Below are 25375 nucleotides of genomic sequence, written 5' to 3'. Positions count from 1 at the left end.
TAAATATAAGCACTAAGTGATGTTCAAATCTAGAATGGAGTGCTTGTTTCTTCTGTCTTTTTAAAAACAGAGGCAGAAGACAGAGCCCTGAAGCTTGTGCCCAGCAATTCAGCCCTACAGGCAGGGACCTGCTGTCTGCCCTGTAAAGCGGCCTGGCTCTGACTGTGGGCAGGGGCAGGTGGCAGGTGGAATCTGGGGACTGCTGGTAGCATCAGGGGTACTTGCTGTCCCCAAGACAGAATAGAGGATAGCCGCAGTGTTGCTGCGACCACTTGGGTCTGGGGATTTGGAAAGAGGCAAAATGGAGTCTTTCTTAGGGCCAAGAAGGCCCTCAGACACAGTCAGCTTTCTAGGTAAATGAAAACCGAGGATGGTGGAATTCTGTAGTTAGGGCCACTGCTCTGCCATAATGGTGGGAATCTTAGAGGCTTCTGCTTACTTTCCTCAGCGAGATAGAGTCCCCCTGGCCATAACACCAGCGTAGGAGCTACAGTATACTTTCTTCTTGCCTCTCTCTGTAGTGGCTCTCTGAGCCTATTGCCATTTAGAGTTGTCCTTACTTCCTTACCAAAGGTTTCCTTCAGTCAGTCTCTTAGACACTGGGTGTTTCCTTTGCTGTGCTGGTTCTTCCCAGAGGTGGAGGTGAGTGCAGGGCCTCTGTATGCAGCTTTTTTTCCCTCTCTTCTCTCTCTCAGACCTCATCATACTAAGCAGTAGGAATGAGCAAATCTCACACCATGAGACAGCCATAATCATGGTGATATTTATATTGTCACTTGTGGAAAACATAATGTGAAATGAATGTCACATTTTAGGAGCTAAAACATGACTCCCTATTTATCTCTTTGTAGAGAATTTTATAACTTTGAAGATATTGCCTAGTTGGAAAAGAGTTGCATATGTACCTCACACATGTATTTGCTTACTGTTGTTTGAGCATTACACAAAGGAAAGATTTCCTGACTACGTTGCCATTTGACTCAACCTGTTTGCCCATAAGTAAAAGTTCTGAGAAAAAAAAAATGGTTGGAGTACTCCGGTCCTGGCATTGGTGTGGCTGAGCCCTGGCCCTTACAGGCTTTTGGAGAGTGAATTAGCAAATGGCACCTCTGTAGGCCTACTTCTCTACGCCACTCTATTTCTTTTTCTCTTCTTCCCTGTTTCCTTCTGTCTCCTTATTTTTTGTGAGAAACTGAGATAATTTTTAAAATACAAAAAGAATAGTCTGGCAGCTCAACCTGCTTAATCAGAGTACTGACTCTCAGGACTTTGTTTTGTGACATTTAAAGCAATCAAGGCTTTTGAAAAATACTCCTACTGTAGCCTCTTATATTTTTTCACAGAACTATATTATTTTTAACATATTTGAAAAATGCCTGTTACCATAGAACTCCAGAAGCACATATTCTTACTATAGTAAGAAATGTATGTTATATTTCAATTTATAAATTAAAATGTTATTTTAAATTCTTGAAACAAATGTAGAAATATGAAATTTTGTATGCTGCAAACATATGTAGAAATATGTAATTGAAAAATTAAATCTCATAGGTTCTGCCTTTTTATTTTGGTTTTCCAAATTTCAGAATTCAGTTTATATGTACATTATTTACTTATATTATTTTAATGTTTTACAAATATTTATTTATATGTATTTTCTTATTATATGCTTTGAGTGATTTTGTCTACTCCCATTTCTTTTCAAAATTCTTGAGTGACTAAATATGACACATTTAAGGGCCACAGTGTGGTATTTCAATACATGTATATTATGTGTATTGAGCAAAACAGGATGACTAAGATTTTTCGTTCCTTCATGTTACTTTATGATTGCAGGTTTGAGGGTTCTTCTGTTTGCTCATGCAGTGTGTATTAGGTTATTGTAAAACATAATTCCCTCACAACTTTGTTCTTGCCTCTCTCTGTAGTGGCTCTCTGAGCCTATTGCCATTTAGAGTTGTCCTTACTTCCTTACCAAAGGTTTCCTTCAGTCAGTCTCTTAGACACTGGTGTTTCCTTTGCTGTGCTGGTTCTTCCCAGCGGTGGAGGTGAGTGCAGTAGGAAGTCATTCCTTCAATGTAACTCTGGTTTCTTACCCGTATTTCAGATTTTCTCTATCCCCCATAACGTCCCACCCTCTAGTTTTTGTTTTGTGTTCAATGTTAGTTTTTTTTTTCCTTTGACAAAATGTGGTTTCTAAGTTCTCTGTGTGCATCAAATCTGGTATTGCCTAACTGAAGACGTTTTTGTACATTTTGTATTTCCTGCCAGAGTGGTCCCTTAAACATATTTGTAATCATGTAATTCAACTGCTTATTGAGTAGATTTCCATTACAGTAGGGGAGAATTCACATTCCAGCATGACCATTGGTTTGGTCCTTAGGTCTTAAATCTGCCATACATCACTAAACCCCATTCTACTAAGTACTTTCTCATTGTAGCTCCATATCTGGGGCTGCTAATTTGCCTTGTATATTCCAATACCATCTTTTGCCTCATCTGTGCTGTATACAATGGCGTCATGACTGACTTTTGATTTCATTTGATCTGCGTTGGAAAATGTAGCCCCAAATAAGCAATATTTGCTGAACTACCAAGATTAAATTGAGGATACACTTTTCCACCTATTCTTCAACTATATATACTTCAACGATGGATACAGTGATTTATACGTTCCTGTTCTATTTTCCCATGTCTACCTCTAACTGAACATGGGGTAGAATCTGCTGTTTGTTTATATGCTTGAATTTTTTAAGGACTGGGCACTATGACTTGATACACATAGTAAATCCTGTCTCACTGAATGAGTAGCTGAGGGGTGGAGAAATTGGATATATTTGTTGAATTTGTGTTTTATTGTTCTGTAGGAAGGAACGTCAACTCTAGCAGGCAAGAAGAGTAAAAAACGTTTTTTCATCACGCAAGTTGCTCCACAACAGCCAATTAATAAATATGGGATGGACTCTGATCACGGATTGGACAAAGATAACAAACGTAGTGAGTGCATATCTATCAAAACTTAATATTAAAATTCAACGAACAGAAATGAGTAGCTCTGAATTGGATATCCATTTATTTTGAGGGTTTTATTTGGCTTTTTTTAATATAACCAACTTCTTCCTGAAACAGCTTCAACCCTCTGAAATTCATCCTTACTATTCGTTTTATTTCATTGAAATCTTCATTTCATTGCAATATTCATGAGTGGAGAGAGACACGCCTTTATGTAAAATGTTTCCATGTGAAGAAATGTTCTCACTAGTTGATCTGTTACTGCATTTGTAGATAAGGAGTCTACCTCCCAAAGAGATCCTGAAGATAGCAAATCACAAAAGAATTCGAAGGTACTGTGTCTTCTTGTGATTTGGAAATACCTGATTTCAGTCATGTTAAAACAAAATTGGTGTTTGCTTGAAGGTATAAATTGACTTGAGAGACAGCTACTTTCATAAGACAGGCAGATAAACATTTTAGCTATCTTGAGAAGGGGTGGTGTGATATCTCTTTGAGGCATTGATATGCATTTCCCTGGTGGTTGGTGATGTAGAACATACTTTTATATTTATTGCCATTTCTATCTCTTATTTTGAGACAGGTCTGTTGAGGTGCTGTGTCCATTTCGGAACTAGATTTGTTGTTTGTTCATATACTCTTGACGATATTTCTTATCTGGGAAAGAGTGGGATACCTAGTACCTATGTAATACAAGCTTCCCCTTACTTATCTGAAGCTACGTAAAGGAGAGGTTTTGAGGCTATCTTGACATTTGCTTCAGCCAACTCTCTTGCCTTAGGACCTAGGAAAAAAGAATTAGGAGCTAAACCCTTGTCCCAGTGGTGAAGAAGTCAGATGAGCTATCTGCCTCACACCTCGGATGGCTTTCTGTCCTTATTTTGTACCCAGTCTGACTCTCAGCCAGAAATTAAGCAATATTTCCTGACCTTCCAAGACTGAATTGAGGATTCTGTTTTCTGCCTTTTCTTCAAGTATATTGACTTCAGTGGCAGAAATAGTGGTTTATGCGTTCCTGTTCTCTTTTCCCATGTCTACCTCTAAGTGAACATGGGGTAGAATCTGCTGTTTGTTTATATGCTTTGATTTTCCAAGGACTGGGCCTATGACTTGATACACATAGTAAATCCTGTCTCACTGAATGAGTAGCTGAGGGGTTGAGTAATTGGATATATTTGTTGAATTTGTGTTTTATTGTTCTGTAGGAAGGAACGTCAACTCTAGCGGGCAAGAAGAGTAAAAAACGTTTTTTCATCACTCAAGTTGCTCCACAACAGCCAATTATGAACTCTGATCACGGATTGGACAAAGATAACAAATGTAGTGAGTGCATATCTATCAAAACTTAATATTAAAATTCAACGAACAGAAATGAGTAGCTCTGAATTGGATATCCATTTATTTTGAGGGTTTTATTTGGCTTTTTTTAATATAACCAACTTCTTCCTGAAACAGCTTCAACCCTCTGAAATTCATCCTTACTATTCGTTTTATTTCATTGAAATCTTCATTTCATTGCAATATTCATGAGTGGAGAGAGACACGCCTTTATGTAAAATGTTTCCATGTGAAGAAATGTTCTCACTAGTTGATCTGTTACTGCATTTGTAGATAAGGAGTCTACCTCCCAAAGAGATCCTGAAGACAGCAAATCACAAAAGAATTCGAAGGTACTGTGTCTTCTTGTGATTTGGAAATACCTGATTTCAGTCATGTTAAAACAAAATTGGTGTTTGCTTGAAGGTATAAATTGACTTGAGAGACAGCTACTTTCATAAGACAGGCAGATAAACATTTTAGCTATCTTGAGAAGGGGTGGTGTGATATCTCTTTGAGGCATTGATATGCATTTCCCTGGTGGTTGGTGATGTAGAACATACTTTTATATTTATTGCCATTTCTATCTCTTATTTTGAGACAGGTCTGTTGAGGTGCTGTGTCCATTTCGGAACTAGATTTGTTGTTTGTTCATATACTCTTGACGATATTTCTTATCTGGGAAAGAGTGGGATACCTAGTACCTATGTAATACAAGCTTCCCCTTACTTATCTGAAGCTACGTAAAGGAGAGGTTTTGAGGCTATCTTGACATTTGCTTCAGCCAACTCTCTTGCCTTAGGACCTAGGAAAAAAGAATTAGCAGCTAAACCCTTGTCCCAGTGGTGAAGAAGTCAGATGAGCTATCTGCCTCACACCTCGGATGGCTTTCTGTCCTTATTTTGTACCCAGTCTGACTCTCAGCCAGAAATTAAGCAATATTTCCTGACCTTCCAAGACTGAATTGAGGATTCTGTTTTCTGCCTTTTCTTCAAGTATATTGACTTGAGTGGCAGAAATAGTGGTTTAAACTTTCCTGTTCTCTTTTCCCATGTCTACCTCTAACTGAACATGGGGTAGAATCTGCTGTTTGTTTATATGCTTTGATTTTCCAAGGACTGGGCCTATGACTTGATACACATAGTAAATCCTGTCTCACTGAATGAGTAGCTGAGGGGTTGAGAAATTGGATATATTTGTTGAATTTGTGTTTTATTGTTCTGTAGGAAGGAACGTCAACTCTAGCGGGCAAGAAGAGTAAAAAACGTTTTTTCATCACTCAAGTTGCTCCACAACAGCCAATTATGAACTCTGATCACGGATTGGACAAAGATAACAAACGTAGTGAGTGCATATCTATCAAAACTTAATATTAAAATTCAACGAACAGAAATGAGTAGCTCTGAATTGGATATCCATTTATTTTGAGGGTTTTATTTGGCTTTTTTTAATATAACCAACTTCTTCCTGAAACAGCTTCAACCCTCTGAAATTCATCCTTACTATTCGTTTTATTTCATTGAAATCTTCATTTCATTGCAATATTCATGAGTGGAGAGAGACACGCCTTTATGTAAAATGTTTCCATGTGAAGAAATGTTCTCACTAGTTGATCTGTTACTGCATTTGTAGATAAGGAGTCTACCTCCCAAAGAGATCCTGAAGATAGCAAATCACAAAAGAATTCGAAGGTACTGTGTCTTCTTGTGATTTGGAAATACCTGATTTCAGTCATGTTAAAACAAAATTGGTGTTTGCTTGAAGGTATAAATTGACTTGAGAGACAGCTACTTTCATAAGACAGGCAGATAAACATTTTAGCTATCTTGAGAAGGGGTGGTGTGATATCTCTTTGAGGCATTGATATGCATTTCCCTGGTGGTTGGTGATGTAGAACATACTTTTATATTTATTGCCATTTCTATCTCTTATTTTGAGACAGGTCTGTTGAGGTGCTGTGTCCATTTCGGAACTAGATTTGTTGTTTGTTCATATACTCTTGACGATATTTCTTATCTGGGAAAGAGTGGGATACCTAGTACCTATGTAATACAAGCTTCCCCTTACTTATCTGAAGCTACGTAAAGGAGAGGTTTTGAGGCTGTCTTGACATTTGCTTCAGCCAACTCTCTTGCCTTAGGACCTAGGAAAAAAGAATTAGCAGCTAAACCCTTGTCCCAGTGGTGAAGAAGTCAGATGAGCTATCTGCCTCACACCTCGGATGGCTTTCTGTCCTTATTTTGTACCCAGTCTGACTCTCAGCCAGAAATTAAGCAATATTTCCTGACCTTCCAAGACTGAATTGAGGATTCTGTTTTCTGCCTTTTCTTCAAGTATATTGACTTGAGTGGCAGAAATAGTGGTTTAAACTTTCCTGTTCTCTTTTCCCATGTCTACCTCTAACTGAACATGGGGTAGAATCTGCTGTTTGTTTATATGCTTTGATTTTCCAAGGACTGGGCCTATGACTTGATACACATAGTAAATCCTGTCTCACTGAATGAGTAGCTGAGGGGTTGAGAAATTGGATATATTTGTTGAATTTGTGTTTTATTGTTCTGTAGGAAGGAACGTCAACTCTAGCGGGCAAGAAGAGTAAAAAACGTTTTTTCATCACTCAAGTTGCTCCACAACAGCCAATTATGAACTCTGATCACGGATTGGACAAAGATAACAAATGTAGTGAGTGCATATCTATCAAAACTTAATATTAAAATTCAACGAACAGAAATGAGTAGCTCTGAATTGGATATCCATTTATTTTGAGGGTTTTCTTTGGCTTTTTTTTAATATAACCAACTTCTTCCTGAAACAGCTTCAACCCTCTGAAATTCATCCTTACTATTCGTTTTATTTCATTGAAATCTTCATTTCATTGCAATATTCATGAGTGGAGAGAGACACGCCTTTATGTAAAATGTTTCCATGTGAAGAAATGTTCTCACTAGTTGATCTGTTACTGCATTTGTAGATAAGGAGTCTACCTCCCAAAGAGATCCTGAAGACAGCAAATCACAAAAGAATTCGAAGGTACTGTGTCTTCTTGTGATTTGGAAATACCTGATTTCAGTCATGTTAAAACAAAATTGGTGTTTGCTTGAAGGTATAAATTGACTTGAGAGACAGCTACTTTCATAAGACAGGCAGATAAACATTTTAGCTATCTTGAGAAGGGGTGGTGTGATATCTCTTTGAGGCATTGATATGCATTTCCCTGGTGGTTGGTGATGTAGAACATACTTTTATATTTATTGCCATTTCTATCTCTTATTTTGAGACAGGTCTGTTGAGGTGCTGTGTCCATTTCGGAACTAGATTTGTTGTTTGTTCATATACTCTTGACGATATTTCTTATCTGGGAAAGAGTGGGATACCTAGTACCTATGTAATACAAGCTTCCCCTTACTTATCTGAAGCTACGTAAAGGAGAGGTTTTGAGGCTATCTTGACATTTGCTTCAGCCAACTCTCTTGCCTTAGGACCTAGGAAAAAAGAATTAGCAGCTAAACCCTTGTCCCAGTGGTGAAGAAGTCAGATGAGCTATCTGCCTCACACCTCGGATGGCTTTCTGTCCTTATTTTGTACCCAGTCTGACTCTCAGCCAGAAATTAAGCAATATTTCCTGACCTTCCAAGACTGAATTGAGGATTCTGTTTTCTGCCTTTTCTTCAAGTATATTGACTTGAGTGGCAGAAATAGTGGTTTAAACTTTCCTGTTCTCTTTTCCCATGTCTACCTCTAAGTGAACATGGGGTAGAATCTGCTCTTTGTGTATATGCTTAACTGAGCATAGGGTAGAATCTATTGTTTGTGTGTATGCTCAACCTTTGCAAGGACTGTGCCTGTGACATGACACACATAGTAAATCCTGTCTCACTGATTGAGTGGCTGAGGGGTTGAGAACTTGGGTGTATTTGTTGAATTTGTATTTTATCTTCCTGTAGGAAGGAATGTCAACCGTAGCGAGTAAGAAGGGCTTAAAAGATATCGCCATCACTCAAGTTGCTCCACACCAGCCAGTGAATAAATATGCGTTCAACTATGATCGTGGATTGGACAATGGTAACATGGGTAGTGGTTGCCTATCCTTTGAAACTTAATATTAAAATACAATGAACAGAAATGAGTAGCTCTGAATTGGATAGCCATTTATTTTGAGGGTTTTCTTTGGCTTTTTTTTAATATAACCAACTTCTTCCTGAAACAGCTTCAACCCTCTGAAATTCATCCTTACTATTCATTTTATTTCATTGAAATCTTCATTTCATTGCAATATTCATGAGTGGAGAGAGACACGCCTTTATGTAAAATGTTTCCATGTGAAGAAATGTTCTCACTAGTTGATCTGTTACTGCATTTGTAGATAAGGAGTCTGCCTCCCAAAGAGATCCTGAAGACAGCAAATCACAAAAGAATTCGAAGGTACTGTGTCTTCTTGTGATTTGGAAATACCTGATTTCAGTCATGTTAAAACAAAATTGGTGTTTGCTTGAAGGTATAAATTGACTTGAGAGACAGCTACTTTCATAAGACAGGCAGATAAACATTTTAGCTATCTTGAGAAGGGGTGGTGTGATATCTCTTTGAGGCATTGATATGCATTTCCCTGATGGATGGTGATGTAGAACATACTTTTACATTTATTGCCATTTCTATCTCTTACTTTGAGAAAGTCTGTTGAAGTGCTGTGCCCATTTCTGCAATCTCAGCTCCCGGGTTTCGGCACCATCTGTAAGGTGTCCAGCGCGTAACAGATCTTCCCAGGCAGATGAATCGATTAATTCACAGGCTTTTATTGGGGTTCCGCTTCTGGGCGAGGTTCCCTGGTTTCAGAAAACAGAGCAACTGAGCGGGGGCCAGGGGAAGTCGCCGGTCGGATTGGGAGAGCTCCTTTTATAGATTCAAGGCATGGAACTAAAAGTTTGAGGCGGGTCTGATCCTCATTTGTTGAGCTTTAGCCACTCTCAGGGACCTTGACAAGGACTTTCTTCCCTGGAAGTGGAGTCTCCATTCCCGGAAGTGTAGGCCTTCCTCCATGCGCATCCCAAAGCTATCATCCTGACCTTTTGATGATAGGAAAGAGCGCAATGATGAGTCTCTCTTGCTACTTCCTGCTGACTGCGGACGTCATCTACAGGGGCTCGTTTGGGGTTTCTTGGGGCTCCGCAGGGACAGGCATGTATGGTTGGAGAAGCATCTGGTTGACTGGTTGATGAAGGCCTTGGTTCATTCCATTATAACCTGCTGTAAACATTTAAACAGACACTGTAGTATACAAGTCAGGGTGAGAATAGCAACCAGTGATACTAAGAGTGGCATTAACCAGGTAATGAGAGGATTTCATAAAGGAGAGGAAATGAGGGGCGTCTCTGGACCCTTGTGTGGATTGTTTAATGGAGATGGTTTAAATCTGATCCCAGCCAAGACCAGGAAAAAGGCCACTCAACTTTTGCAGGTGGTGGGGTTTGTCTGTAGAGAAATTCTGAATAATCATACAACATTAAGTGGGAGAGGACCATCAGTACACACAGTTGCTTCTTCAAATATACTTGACAATATTTCTTATCTGAGAAAGAGTGGGATACCTATGTAATACAAGCTTCCCCTTACTTATCTGAAGCTACGCGAAGGAGAGGTTTTGAGGCTATCTTGACATTTGCTTCAGCCAACTCTCTTGCCTTTAGGACCTAGGAAAAAAGAATTAGGAGCTAAACCCTTGTCCCAGTGGTGAAGAAGTCAGATGAGCTATCTACTTCACACCTAGGATGGCTTCTGTCCTTTTCCTGTGCCTAATTCTAACTTTCAACCAGGAGGCACCCTGACAGGCTTCCATGGATTAATAATTCAGTCTTTGCTACCCATTGGGAGAAATTGACTGAGTCCCCAGCTCCTGATTTTACAAAACCCTAGACTGGATTTTGCAGAAATATGAATAATGAAACCCTCTATAGGATTCTGTCTGATCTCTCACTTTCGCTCTCCCTCTCATTCTGTCGTCTATGTTTATACTTTTGTTGATGTCTATGTCTATATGTCTATGTCTATGACTATTTCTATGGCTAGGTCTAGGTCTATGTCTCTGGATCTATAACCCCTCCCCCCTTTTCTTATTATATACTTTTAGTTTTGAAGGCTCAAAAATGTAATGAACTAAAAAACTAGGAAACCAGATTAAACTTAATGCTGAATGGTTTTGGATATCTATCTGAAATCATCGTGGTACAGAAAAGGATTCTTCATTACTCTGGCATCTCATTGGCACTTCTAACCTTGAAAATGTTTAGATGTATGTTTTACCATCTCCTATTTCAGTATCTCCAATAGGTTTCATTGACATAAGTCTTTTCTGAAATTTACGACTGCATGTTACAGCAACGTGACAGAACTACATAGAAAAAGAGTTAGTTTAGATCCTTGATAAAATGATTGATAATTGTCATTTTCCATGAGGACCTCATGATAGTTTGCCCCTTTTTTTCACTTCCAAAATACCAGGATTTAGTCCATGATTACAAAAATTTGCTTATACAATATTAGCTTATTGTATTCATTTATCTTTTTGACAAGCCACCATTTCCAAGAGTGTTTTTTTTTCTGCTCCTGTACCATAAGTCTTCTTCTAGATGTGACTGCTAAGTCTCCTGAGGCTCTCAAATCTGAGAAATGCTTCAGAGAATGCATTGCATGCATCTGAACATCCTGCCAGATTGGCCTTTCTAAATTACATTCATGACTAGAGTATTGAGCCATGATTCTATGGAGTCTTGTACAGAAAAGTGTTCAGGTTGTAGCATACCACATGCTAGTTGCAGCTTGACCCTGATTCTCTACAGTAACTCTATCCCAGTCCCAAGCAATGTATTGTAATGTTACCTTCTTACTTTCTTACCCTCATTTGTCATGTTGTTTTCTGTCTCATCATTCTGTTCCTTGCAGCCTCTCTCAGAAGACCCTACACACAATCCCCCTGTACTTTGTGTACTTTAAATATACGGCTGTGGCCTTGTACTGTTTTGTAAACTGTCACGGCTAAACTGAAGCTTCTGTAATTCCAGCTTCTTCTGTAACTTCTTCATTTATCATGTCAGTAGTAGAATCAGTGAATCTTAATTTCCTTTTCATTGTTTTCCTCTATATGTATATATACCCCAATGGAAGCCTAGAGTAGAATGCGCCTCTGTGTACATGCCTGTCTTCGTTAGGTGGTGCCTATGTTTTGATAGACACAGTAAGTGTTTGTCTTAGTGAGTAGTTGAGTAATTGAATGTGTATGTGTGCTAAATTTGTGGTTCCTTGTTTTCTATAGGAGGAATCCTCTGCAGAACCTCTAAAGAGGGAAGAAGGTATTGCCCCACTTAACCAATTTCTAGGCATGCAAGTTAGTAGAGACTGATCCCCTGAGGTAGTAGAAGCGGTCCTTGAGTGTATGTATGTTCTTCTTTTTCAACGTTACTGCTAAATGAAACATCAACGTTGTGTTAAATGAAATCCTACATCCATTTTATTTTACCTTTGTTTTGAGAGTTTTGTTTTGTTTTGCTTTAATATTTCTGACATTTTCCCTAAAACTGCTCAATCTTCTAAAGCACCTTCTCAGTATTACCTTTGGCTTCTCCAGTTATTTATAAGTGGAGAGAGAGATGAATTGAGTGTGTCTGTACATTTCATAAATAGTCTTCTTAGTCGATCGCTTACTACATTTTGTAGTTGCAGTGCCTATCTCCGGAATAAGTGATGAAGCTGTAGAATCACCGTGGGATTCTGAGGTACTTGTCCATACAAGGTTTCAGTGATATTAAGACATAAAAGTGGTGTGTGTTTCTTCAGCCTTTTGAATGTTTTTATACATTTTTTTAGCTTTAAGATTCAACAGTTTTTTTTTTTTTTTACATTTTGCCACAGTCACATCTTATGTATATATTACAGGTATACATGTATGCACTCTTTTCTTGAAAATGGATAATAATTTTACCTAATGAGGTATTCATTGATCATTTTGTGAGGAAAGAGGAATATATTGTTGTGTAATACAATAACTCAGTGTCACAATATTTCTAAGTATATATCAGATCATATGATAGCCACACAACTTTGTGCTCTCTATAAATTTACTTTTACAAATAAATGAAAACGTGGTATTTGTGTTTCTGGGTGGCTCACTTCACTTAGAATAATGATCTCCAGTTCCATGTTTTGCTCCAAATATCAGTAATTCATAGTTTATGGCTGAGTGATAGTTCATCATGTAACATTGTCCAATCATTAGTTGATGGAGCTCAAAGGCTGACTTCATCCCTTTACTACTGTGACTTGTGCTACTCTTAACATGAGAATGCAGGTACCAGTCTCATATGCCGTTTCGCTTTCTTTGGATGCATTCCCAAGTGTTGGAGAACTGGGTCACATGGTAGATCCATTTTTCGTTTTCTACAGAATCTCTGTGTTGTTTTCCTTAACGGCTATACCGATTTGTGTTCCTACCACTACTGAATTTGGCTACACCACTTCAGCAGCTTTTGTTATTCTTTGATTTTGGCTAACAGATGTTCTTACTGGAGAGAAGTGATACCTCATTATGTTGTTTATTTGCTTTTCCCTGAGCATGTTTTCATGTGTCTGTTGACCATTTGTATTTCGTCCTTTGAAAAATACCTGTTATTTCCTGTACCTGTTTCTTCCTGAGATCATTTGCTTTGTTGTTGTTAAGTTTCCTGAGCTCTATATACCTTTTGAAAATGAATTAATAGAATAGAAGATAAATTAGATGCACAGCGTCCTTTGATAGGCAGACTCTTAGCTTGATTCAGTCCTGTCTGCCTGTTTGTGTTTTTAGCACCAGTGCTTTGAGAGTCTTATCCAAAAAGTATTTGCCTAGGCCAATGCCTCACAGCATTTCTCTTAGGTTTTCCTGTAGTACCTTGATACCTTCAGGTATTAAGTTTAGTTCCTTGATCCATTTTGAATTGAGTTTTTGTATATGCTGAAAGCTGTGGGTCTTGTTTCAAGTCAGCCTTTACTGTAGCTTTTTTTTTTTTACCTCAGTGGTAGAAGTGGTGAATTATATGCTCCTATTCTTTGTTTTCCTATGTATCTGCTCCCACTTAGCATAGGGTAGAAAATACCTCTGTTTATATATTTATCTTTCTGGAGGAAATGTGCCTAGGAATTGACAAGCAGATTAAATTGTATCTTAGTGATGGAGCCACTGATTGTTTGCTGAGTTTCTGGATTGCTTGTTTTGTTTTAGTATTTATTAATTAATTAATTTATTTATTTTTGGCATAGGAAGAAACATCAAGTGGAAAGGGTGAAGTTCGTGCTGGCACTGGAGGTGTCCCAGAAGGAGATATTCTGGATTATTTCCTGTCATGTAGTTGGGCAAGGATAGCCAAAGAGGTCAGTATATTTTAATGAATCACGGTATCATTGCTGCTGTTTAAACTGGGAAGTGTAGGTCCCATTATGACATTCATTTCCTTTTGCATTTTCTTTAGCTTTATGTATATGCTAAGTATCTCCCTATTACAATAGTTTCTACATTCTGCACTTTATTGCCACTACTGTCATTTTATTGCAATATTCCTGAATGGTGGTAGATTGTGGATTTACCTATAAACTTCATAGAAATACATGTTCTCATTCAAGGGGCTGTGATTATGTTTTGTAAATCCAGTGGCTACCTCCAGATCAGAAGATGAACGTCTGGAATCCACTTCCAAATCTGCGCTATTGCCTTTTATTTTCTTGTGACTTTGAAATGTGAGCATTAATTGATGCTGAGATGTGTAAAGGTGTAGTTGCTTCTTTTTTGCCTTTTAAAAATTATTTCAAAGGCAGAGAGAAAGATAAGAAAGATGCGTGTGCAGACACACACAGACAGTATACCGGCCAGATGCCTGCCAGGCCTGTTCCAGGTGAAAGGAGTCAGAAACTAAACCCAGGCCTCCCATGGGTGCCAGGGACACAACAGCTTGAGTCACTACCTATTTCTTCCTTGCATATGCCTCAGTAAGATGCGAGGGAGAGAAGCAGGAATCAGTAAAGGAACCCTGAAATATTGTATGCTGTTGTCCCACTTAGCATCCGAGCCACTGTGGCAAGTGACTACAAAGAGGAAGATTTGAGTTTCCTTTCTCACGCCTGCCCTGTATGATTTATTTCCATCATAAAGTTAGTAATGCATTGTAAACAGTGCACTGCCACATTAGAGAAGATCTACACATTTGTGTGACTCCGTTGGTGTAGTTAAATGTAGACAATAATAAAGTAGACCTGAGAGAGATAAGGAATCCGTTTTGGTTTGGAAACTAGCTGTATCTTAAAAATTAAAAATTTATTTTAGCTCCACCAATGTGAATAATATTATCTTGTGATATCTAATGCCACCTGTTCATCTGAATGAGATTTTGAGAGAAATATTTGGACTGCCATTTCTATGTGCTTAGAATTCCAAATAAAAGCATAATGAATCAAAATGCCATTATTAATCAGAATGTAATGGCATTTCAGCATGAGGTAAAACATGAATAATAATTCATTTTTCTTTTGGGAAAATAAAGCCTGTTTAAATGGTGTCTTTAATAAACATAGGCTATCTTGGAAAATTTAATAAATTCAACATGTTTATGATAGATATGTTAGTATTAGCATAACTATAAATATTCTTCTACATTGATAAAATGGTGAATGAGAAAGATGGAGCCCATTGCTGCCGAGCTCCGATTCCAGCATGCCATAGGCATTCATGGTTTGGTCTTGGATACGTGCTGCACCTGTCTCTCTCAGTTTCAATAATATGTTGGCCATTTTACTTCCTTACTTTATTAACCCTCATTTGCCATGTTTTGCCTCCTCCTTTTGTTCACACTGCCATCATGCTTGCAGGCCCATCATGCTTTGCCCCTGCATTTTATCTGCTTTACTAAATGTGTTCCTAACCCTATAGCCTTGCCTCAGTTTTCAAAGTCATGCTGAAGATTCTGTCATCCTACCCTCATTGTAATTTACTGACTGCGATAGTTGAAAATGAGGAATTCTGGTTTTCTGTTCTTTGTTCGACATAGGTCAATTTGCCCCTAGTCTACAGGATAGAATCTGTCTTCTTTCCTTATATTTAGCTCATTGTTTGAGCACTCCTATTGCTTCCCAAGCACAGCAAACATCTTCCTGTTTGGCTGAGCATGTGAATGAATGTTTGCTGAATTTGTGGCATTATTTCTTTCTGTAGAGAAAAGCGTCAATGGCATCAAGTGGAGATACTGAAAAGGATGTGGCTGTCAGTCTAAGTGCACAAGAGCATGCAAAGGACACATTATCTGGTATTGCTGGAGTGCCAGAAGACAAAACTATTGGTCAGTATCTATCAATGAAACACTGTTTAAGTACTAATGTCTGAACTGAAATGATTTCCATTATTTTGATGATTTTTCTTTCGCTATTTGTTTCTATGTCCAACTCAACCTGGTTTAAAGTGCTGATTGAACAAGCAGAAATTCTTTTTTTTTTAATTTATGTTTTTATCAGAAAGAGATACAGAGAGGGAGAGGTGGAGTCAGAGGCATAGAGGCAGAGTGTGTGTGTGAGAGAGAGAGAAAGAAAGAAAGAGAGAGAGTGTGTGCAAGAGAGACAGAGAGGGAGAGAGAGAGATCTTGCATCTGCTCGTTCACTCCCCAAATGGCCACAATGGGCAGGACTGGGTCAGGCCAAAGCCAGGATCCAGAAGCATCTTCTGGGACTCCCATGTACGTGCAAGGGGCCAAAGACTCAGGCTATCTTGTATTGCTTACCCAGGTACATTAGCAGAGAGCTGGATCAGAAGTGGGGCCACTGGAACTTGCACCCGTAGCCATATGGTATGCCATTGCTGAATCGCCGTGGCTCTACCTGCTATGCCAGAGCACTGGCCCTCTATCTGAAATTCTTTATTGCTGTTACTTAAATTTTAGTATATTATTGATGAACTCAGCTGAATGTGTAAATTTTTAAAAGCAATAGTTGGGGCTGGCGATATGGTGTAGTGGGTAAAGCCCCCGCCTGCAGTGCTGGCATCTCATATGGGCACTGGTTCAAGTGCCAGCTGCTCTACTTCCCATCCAGATATCTGCTATGGCCTGGGAAAGTAGAAGATGATGCAAGACCTTGGGCCCCTGCGCCCACATGCCCACATGCCCACATTGGAGACCCATAAGAAGCTGCTGGCTCCTGGTTGCAGATTGGCATAGCTCTTGCTGTTGCAGCCAACAGGGAGTGAACCAGTGGATGGAAGACCTCTCTCTCTCTGTCTCTCTCGGTATAACTCTGACTTTCAAATAAATTAAAATATCTTTTAAAAAAAAGCAACAGTTGACAAATGTTCTCATTAGTACATCCCTGCCTATGTTTTATAGATATGCCTGGCTTCAGACCAGATGATGAGCCTTTAAAATACTCCTTAAAGTCTGAGGTACTGTCCCTTGTTTTCTTGTGACTTTTATATGTGAGTGTTATATTAATCGATGGTAAAATATAGAAAAGAGTGCTTGTTTTTTCTGCCACCACTTTATCAAGAGAGATAGTAAAGACACAAGTGAGGCAGACACCGAGAGATCACCTGCCAAATGTTTGTGACGCCATGAACAGAGCCAGGCCAAATGAAGATGTCAGGAGTTAGAAACTCAACCCAGGTGTCCCTCATGGGTGTCTGGGACCCAAGAGCTTGAGACATCATTGACTCCCTCCCTGATTGCACGTTTGCAGTAAGCTGGGTTCCTGCACAGGGGTCGGTAATGGAACCCTGGAATTTTTCATATTGCATGCTGCTGTCCTGCTCAGCATCTGAGCCACTGGGGCAGGGGCCTACTGAGTACTGGGGGTGGCTCTTCTTTTTCATCTGTGTGCGTACACTCTCTGATTTCCTTGTTTTCATCAAACAATTAGTAATGCATTATGTTATAACTATTGCCCTGCTACTTTAGTAGTCTTCTACAGTTCTACATGACTTATTTAGTGTGACAATTGTAGCATAATTCAAAACACATAAATAGGACCTTGGTAATATAAAGAAATAAATTTGCTCTGCAAATTATATTCATTAACAGCAACAACAAAAAAAGAATGTAACACCAGACATCTGATTCCAATATATCTATAGATGTCTTGTCATGCTGATGAGATTTTTAGATACCAAAATTGATGTGTTATCTCCACAACTTGCAAGTTGAAAACCTAATACCTGTGTTTCAGTGCATTCTTAACATCTTTGGAATAGCAGCTGAGATACGCAAGTAGTAACATTTAAAGCAAGTAGTAAATGCGAAGTAGTAAATCTGTGGGAGGACAACCACTTTGGTGGTGTTCTCATAAATAGAGATAATTAGAATTGGATGAATCTGGACTATCATTTTGGTAAATATGTAAATACTAACATAAGTTAAAATGATTTTTCTTACTGTGACAAAAAGAGAGTGAGGTAGCCATGTTCAGAGCTCTTAGGTTTAAGCAGTATAGTGGTATCACGGACCTTATTTAAGTCATAGCACATATTAGTATGTTGCACTGTCACTTTTAGCTACGGTACTTTGCAAAGAAGATATAGCCTTTTTGCATGCCATATACCACATTCATAAAATATGCCAGTATTTAATGCCCACGTAGGTGTAATGAGCATCTGTGGTAGCCAATGTATAAAAAAAAAAAAAAAAAAAAAAAAAAAAAAAAAAAAAACCAAGAAATTCTAAAGTATGCATACAAGTTGAAGCAAAGAGACCACTAAAGCACACAGTGACTTCCTTTAGGATATATGTGTTTTTTAAGCTGAGAGGCTACTTTTGACAGGTCTGTTGAGGTGCTGTGTCCATTTCGGAACTAGATTTGTTGTTTGTTCATATACTCTTGACGATATTTCTTATCTGGGAAAGAGTGGGATACCTAGTACCTATGTAATACAAGCTTCCCCTTACTTATCTGAAGCTACGTAAAGGAGAGGTTTTGAGGCTATCTTGACATTCGCTTCAGCCAACTCTCCTGCCTTTAGGACCTAGGAAAAAAGAATTAGGAGCTAAATTCTTGGCCCAGTGGTGAAGAAGTCAGATGAGCTATCTACCTCACACCTCGGATGGCTTTCTGTCCTTATTTGTACCCAATCTGACTCTCGGCCAGAAATTAAGCAATATTACCTGACCTTCAAGACTGAATTGAGGATTCTCTTTTCTGCCTTTTCTTCAACTATATTGACTTCAGTGGCAGAAATAGTGGTTTATGCGTTCCTGTTCTATTTTCCCATGTCTACCTCTAACTGAACATGGGGTAGAATCTGCTCTTTGTGTATATGCTTAACTGAGCATGGGGTAGAATCTATTGTTTGTGTGTATGCTCAACCTTTGCAAGGACTGTGCCTGTGACATGACACACTTAGTAAATCCTGTCTTCCTGAATGAGTGGCTGAGGGGTTGAGAACTTGGGTGATTGTTGAATTTGTATTTTATCTTCCTGCAGGAAGGAATGTCAACTGTAGCGAGTAAGAAGGGCTTAAAAGATATTGCCATCACTCAAGTTGCTCCACACCAGCCAGTGAATAAATATGCGTTCAACTATGATCGTGGATTGGACAATGGTAACATGGGTAGTGGTTGCCTATCCTTTGAAACTTAATATTAAAATACAATGAACAGAAGTGAGTAGCTCTGAATTGGATAGCCATTTACTTTGAGGGTTTTCTTTGGCTTTTTTTTATATAACCAACTTCTTCCTGAAACAGCTTCAACCCTCTGAAATTCATCCTTACTATTCGTTATATTTCATTGAAATATTCATTTCATTGCAATATTCATGAGTGGAGAGAGACACGCCTTTATGTAAAATGTTTCCATGTGAAGAAATGTTCTCACTAGTTGATCTGTTACTGCATTTGTAGATAAGGAGTCTACCTCCCAAAGAGATCCTGAAGACAGCAAATCACAAAAGAATTCGAAGGTACTGTGTCTTCTTGTGATTTGGAAATACCTGATTTCAGTCATGTTAAAACAAAATTGGTGTTTGCTTGAAGGAATAAAGTTACTTGAGAGACAGCTACTTACAAAAGACAGGCAGATAAACATTTTAGCTATCTTGAGAAGGGGTGGTATGATATCTCTTTGAGGCATTGATATGCATTTCCCTGGTGGTTGGTGATGTTGAACATACTTTTATATTTATTGCCATTTCTACCTCTTATTTTGAGACAGGTCTGTTGAGGTGCTGTGTCCATTTCGGAACTAGATTTGTTGTTTGTTCATATACTCTTGACGATATTTCTTATCTGGGAAAGAGTGGGATACCTAGTACCTATGTAATACAAGCTTCCCCTTACTTATCTGAAGCTACGTAAAGGAGAGGTTTTGAGGCTGTCTTGACATTCGCTTCAGCCAACTCTCTTGCCTTTAGAACCTAGGAAAAAGAATTAGGAGCTAAACCCTTGTCCCAGTGGTGAAGAAGTCAGAAGAGCTATCTACCTCACACCTCGGATGGCTTTCTGTCCTTATTTTGTACCCAATCTGACTCTCGGCCAGAAATTAAGCAATATTACCTGACCTTCAAGACTGAATTGAGGATTCTGTTTTCTGCCTTTTCTTCAAGTATATTGACTTCAGTGGCAGAAATAGTGGTTTATACTAGTTCCTGTTCTATTTTCCCATGTCTGCCTCTAACTGAACATGGGGTAGAATCTGCTCTTTGTGTATATGCTTAACTGAGCATGGGGTAGAATAAGCTGTTTGTGTGTATGCTCAACCTTTGAATTTGGAATTCCTTAGTCAGAGAAAACCTTTCTGAATGTAGCTATGATGCTGGCAACGAACGGATGAGATGGAATTATGTGTGTGAAAGTCTAGTGTTAGAATATTCTGGGCAGAAAACTAGTGGGTCTCATTTTTTATCATTTGGTTGTTGGGTATTAGCAAAACTTTAAAGTGGGACAACCATAATTGTAGCCATTGTTATGTGATCAGTTTAATAAAGAAAATGTGAAAATAAGTGCCTGGCATGTTTTAATGTTACTTATTTTCACTTATTTGAGTGGCAAACCAACAGAGAGATCTTCAGTGCAGTGATTTACTCCACAAATACTTGACACATTCAGGACTGGGCAGTTTCTATCTAGGAGTTTGGTATTTGGTTGACCCTCTGCAGGCTTGGCAGGGACTCATGTATATAAGCCATACCTGCCTCGCAGCATGCACATGATCTAGAATCTGGAGTACGAATATAGTAGGTTAGGCACTACTCTATGGGATGCCAGTGTCCCCAGGAACAGCTTACCCCACTGTCAAAATTCTCTCCCTAGTCTGGCACAGTTTAGAAGCTAAACACCTATTATAGTTTAGATCTTTTCCTTAAGGCTTTTTGTACCTTGTTGAAGATATTGACACAAAAGGCAGACACAGAGATACACAGATAGATATCTACTCACATGCAGTTCAGACACGCAGAACTCTCTTGGGTCCTATAGGTCAATCCCTATGTGTGCCTGCAACTCCAGGAACATGACCTCATTGAAGCTGAGATACGGGAACTGGAAACTCAGTTTCAGTCTCCCATGTGGATGGCTAGAACTTAAGTACTTGAGTCACCACAAACTGCCTCACTCTGCCCACATTTGTAGGAAGCTAGAATTCTGAGCAGGAGCCTAGACTTAAGCGCAGGCAATCTCACATCAGACATAATCCTTTAGACTTATCTTCTTCACCATTTGACCAACCACTTGCAAAGAGGCTGTTTCCCCTTTCTCTCTTTAGTGCATACCTATAAGGAATTAGTTCCTCACATTTCCCCATCCCATGAGTAATTCAACTATGTGCTAAGTACTTTACAGCTGTGCAAACTCAAGGTTTCTTTCATAAATCCAGTACCATGCAGTGAAAAAGAAAGGTTTAGATACCACAAGGAATTTGTTAAGAATACTCTTTTCTAAGAAATAAAGAATGTTTCCACTCTACCAGTGACCAAATATATGAATACTAACTACCTTGGAACTTTTTCTAATTCAGGGATGATTTCTTTTGGAAATTTTCTATAGGAATATAGTAATTTTATACTTGAGAGGCCTTTCTGGTAATATTTTAATTGACACCTTAAATAAATTTTGTTGGTGAGTTCCAACTATGTGGTAGGGCAGTTAGGCACTGACTTTACAGGTTTGGGCTACTTCTCTTATGGTTGGAACAGAAAATCAAGGTAACAAGCACTAAAAATTACCTCTAAATGCTTCATAAAAAGTAATGAGAGACTGTTGAATAGAGATATTGAGGGTGTCTGTGCTTTGTGTTGGAATGGGTTGTATGGTGGAATTCTGTAGGCAGAGGGAAAAAATATGGCTACTGATTTGATGCTGCCCAGCATAAGAATGAGAATGTACATTCGCTTTGAATGTCTAGAAGGAGGACATTATGAACAGAAAGATTAGTGGATCACCTCTGTTTATTATTTTATTCTTCACTTCCAGAAATTAGCAAGATGCAGGTAGTGGACTAACCATCACCCTCAATCTTTTTTTAATATGTTATTGTGTGTAGAAAATAAATGATGCAAGTGAGTGTCAGACACATGTTAGAAGCTGAAGCAGAAAAATACACTTATTCTTATTAAAGCTTACAGTACAATCTTCACAGTATTTCTTTCTTTCAATGAGTTGCATACTAATACAGGTTTTTGCATACTGTTATGAAGCATAACATAAAGGAAAATTTTACTTACTCTCCTGCTGTTTCATTCAAACCATCTTCACATGTTTAAACATTGTATTAGATAATATTTAGGACAGGAATTCTGCCTAGCATTTAAGAGCTCAGTTGGGATTCTGGCAGCCTACATCTTAGTACCTGGGTTAATGTCTTAATTCCAAATCCAGCTTCCAGCTAATGTACATCCCTGTAAGCAACAGGTCTAAGCTAATGTAATTGTGTTCTTGCCATCCACATCAGAGACTGGGACTGAGTTCTTGGCTCTCAGCTTTGGTGTGGCCCATGGCTGACAAGTGGTGGCATTTGGAGACAGAACCAGTGAACTGATATATTCCCTAGCCTGTCTGTCTCTTTCTCTCTTTTTCTCTCCGTGTTATATTTTTCTTTCTCTGTATCTCTTGACCTCTCAAATAAGTAAATGAAAAGAAAACTTAGCATTTCTAAACCACTGTGTATGTAAATGTACAGCTTCTGAGATGTTCTGTGTATACTCAGTATGACATACTTTGAAGTTTCTTATGTTTAGAATGTTATTTTAAGACAAAACCTAGAAATTGTTTATGTGTTTAACTCTGTATTATAACACTACAATTTTTCAATGTGTTTTTCTAGTTTGTCTTCTTTATTTTATTGGGGAATACAATGCAGAGTTGACTTTTTGAGTTAGTTTGTAGCTAAAATATGTGTTTTTAGTATCATAAGTTATTGCTCCTCTGAACCTCCATGCTGCATTTATAGAATCAGTAACATGAAACCCAAAGTTAGGCCTGATCTTGAGAATTTGTATAAAACATGCTGATCTTATTTTTGCCTTTATAAAGTGGAAATCTTTAGAAAGTGGAAAATTAAGATTCTTTTAGAACATTGTTGGGAAGTGTATGCAGCTCATTATTGGCATTAACTTTAATAGACTATTTCTACAAATTCTTGGAAGAAATCCATTAATCAATCAATGGCAGCCGATGCAAAAAGAAAAGATATGAATGAACCACTGGAAGGTAAGAACTGCAGTTTTTAAAGCCAGTTGACAGATGTTTATCTAAGACATGAATATTGATGTATACCAATAGCTAAAGAAAGTTGTGTATTAAATGCATAGTAAGGAAAAGATAAATGAGAGTGGTAAGCTGTGTATTGTGCCACTAGTTAGCAATGCATTAAATTGTGAGTGTCCCAGAGGAGCTGAAGTGTTAGCTCCATTTCAGGATAACCTACAATCATAATAAAGTCTGGGAATGAGGATTCAGAATGGGGGAGAGTTAACAGCCATTCTGAGGGCTGAGGTGATATCTCATGGTAATTTTCTCATTGCGTTTTCCTAATGGCTAGTAATATTGAGTACTATATATATTTGTGTGTGTGTGTGTGTGTGTATGTGTGTATATTGACTATTTGTATTTCTTCTTTTGAGAATTGTCCATTCATGTCCTTTGACCATCTCCATATATTTCTGAATGTTCTATTGTTCTGGTTGACTTGTCATTTCATTACTTTGTAATTTTAGTCTTTTTAAATGAAATTAGAATGGGAAAAAGGGTGAAATAAAATTAACTGCCTGAGAAAAAGCCCGTTAAACCATGACATCTTATGCCATTTAAATTTGGGGGGTGTGGCAGGGATGAACTTAAGGCTACATTCCAGAAAGGGGAGTTAAGGAAAAGGAATATATAAGGAAGCTTTGTAAAGACTAGAACTTCTTAAACTTAAGAATCTCTGGGGACCTTATTCAGAATGCACATTCTATTTCCTTAAATGTGGGATTCTGCATTTTTATCACAATCCCTGGTGAGCTTTAAGGTTACAAGTTTGCCTCCAGAGATATTTGAAAGAAGGACCTTGGGAGAAGTATTCAAGAACTAAAAGGATAGAGGGAGAGTATTTTTTGCTTTTAATTCTCAGCATGTTCCTATCCAGAGGATGACAGGGGAGGAGGAAAGCAAGAAAGCAAGGAAAGAAGGAAGGAAGGAGAGAGGGAGGGAAGTGAGTGGAGATAAGTAAAGAAGAGAGGAGAGCAGGGCAGAGGAGAGAAGGAGAGGAGAGGGAAGGGGGGAGGAGAGGGAAGGAGAGGGGAGGGGAGGGGAAGAGAGGAGAGGGAAGGGGAGGGGAAGAAGGGGGAGGAGAGGAGAGAAGAGGAGAGGGAGAAATTGGAAACAGGAATGAGAGGGAAGAAGGAAGTGAAGAAGGAGGAAAGTAAGAGAGGCTCTGGGGAAGGGAAGGAGAGTTGGATGGAAAGTTGAAGGGAGGTTGAAATAGAAGTTAGAACTGTAAATTGTAGCGATAAATGGGAAAATAAGTGGTGTGAATAATCCCTAAAATTAATGGTAAGGTGAAGAATCCAGAGCACAGATCCAGAGATTACTTTTGATAAGGAGGGATGATTCTGAAGAGGGAAGAAGAGAATAAAGTGAACCTGGTAAATTTAGAGTTACTAATGAGGAAACCTGAGAATATTCACCTCAGATGCCTTCTGTATGTTCACATTTAAACACATTAGGTTATTGCTGCTCCAGAGATTACCAAAAACAGGATGGTGTGCTGGTATTGCAGCCACTCATTTGAACTTCATTTAATTCTCAAGCACTAGTGATATAAATTGCATGGATGCTATTTAAATGAGAAAAATTTGAATATTGAATCATTGGCTTATCTTATACCTAAATTTTTTATAAAGTAGTTTCACAAAATTAAAGTTAGCATACTATGCTAGAATAAATGTGTTTGGAAGCAAGATATCATAGACTTCATTCCTTCAATACCAGAATTTTTCAGTAAATATCGCATTGATTTAGAATAAAAGTGATATTAATAATTCTGTGGCAGCTTAATGAATTTATTCTTTTTGATGACTAGGTTTCTGTATCAAAAGCATATTATATGCAATTACTTAGATATGTTCTATGTACCTCCTTGAATCAGGGGATAAAAATCTTTAAGACACCTAACTAGGGCTAGGCACTGTGGGACTGTAGGTTAAGCCACCTGTTGGGATGCCTGTATTCCGTATTCGGGTGCCACACTTCAGGTTCATCCTCCTGAAATACTGCCTGGGAAGCAGTGGATGATGGACCCAAGTACTTGAGATTCTGCAACACTTGTGTGAGAGCTGGAAGGCAATCCAGTCTCCTAGCTTCCACTTGATTTTTTAAAAATTTATTTATTTATTTGAAAGAGTTACACAGAGAAGGAGATGCAGAGAGAGAGAGAGAGAGAGATTTCCATCTGCTGGTTTACTCCCCAAATGGTCACAAAGGCCAGAGCTGAGCTGATCTGAAGTCAGGAACCAGGAGCTTCTTCTGGGTCTCCCAAGTGGGTGCAGGGGCCCAAGGACTTGGGCCATCTTCTACTGCTTTCCC

At 38.5% G+C, this 25375-nt stretch overlaps 1 protein-coding gene across 1 annotated transcript in view; it reads left to right on the top strand.

The window, feature by feature from the left end:
• Positions 1–25375, top strand: part of LOC103346877 (uncharacterized) — a 46674-nt gene that overhangs the window by 19965 nt on the left and 1334 nt on the right. Inside the window, exons 11-28 of the mRNA XM_089311265.1 lie at positions 2868–2997; positions 3286–3344; positions 4218–4335; positions 4624–4682; positions 5556–5673; positions 5962–6020; positions 6894–7011; positions 7301–7359; positions 8274–8391; positions 8693–8751; positions 11636–11672; positions 12037–12095; positions 13615–13725; positions 15557–15680; positions 16716–16771; positions 18802–18919; positions 19220–19278; positions 22933–23020. Coding sequence (XP_089167391.1) covers positions 2868–2997; positions 3286–3344; positions 4218–4335; positions 4624–4682; positions 5556–5673; positions 5962–6020; positions 6894–7011; positions 7301–7359; positions 8274–8391; positions 8693–8751; positions 11636–11672; positions 12037–12095; positions 13615–13725; positions 15557–15680; positions 16716–16771; positions 18802–18919; positions 19220–19278; positions 22933–23020 — 1549 coding nt within the window. The remainder of the gene's footprint in view (positions 1–2867; positions 2998–3285; positions 3345–4217; positions 4336–4623; positions 4683–5555; positions 5674–5961; positions 6021–6893; positions 7012–7300; positions 7360–8273; positions 8392–8692; positions 8752–11635; positions 11673–12036; positions 12096–13614; positions 13726–15556; positions 15681–16715; positions 16772–18801; positions 18920–19219; positions 19279–22932; positions 23021–25375) is intronic.

Source organism: Oryctolagus cuniculus, chromosome 13 (genome assembly GCF_051225735.1).
Source record: "Oryctolagus cuniculus isolate XC-2025 breed Fujian yellow rabbit chromosome 13, ASM5122573v1, whole genome shotgun sequence".
Classification (NCBI taxonomy): Eukaryota; Metazoa; Chordata; class Mammalia; order Lagomorpha; family Leporidae; genus Oryctolagus; species Oryctolagus cuniculus.
This window is presented reverse-complemented; position numbering and strand designations above follow the sequence as displayed.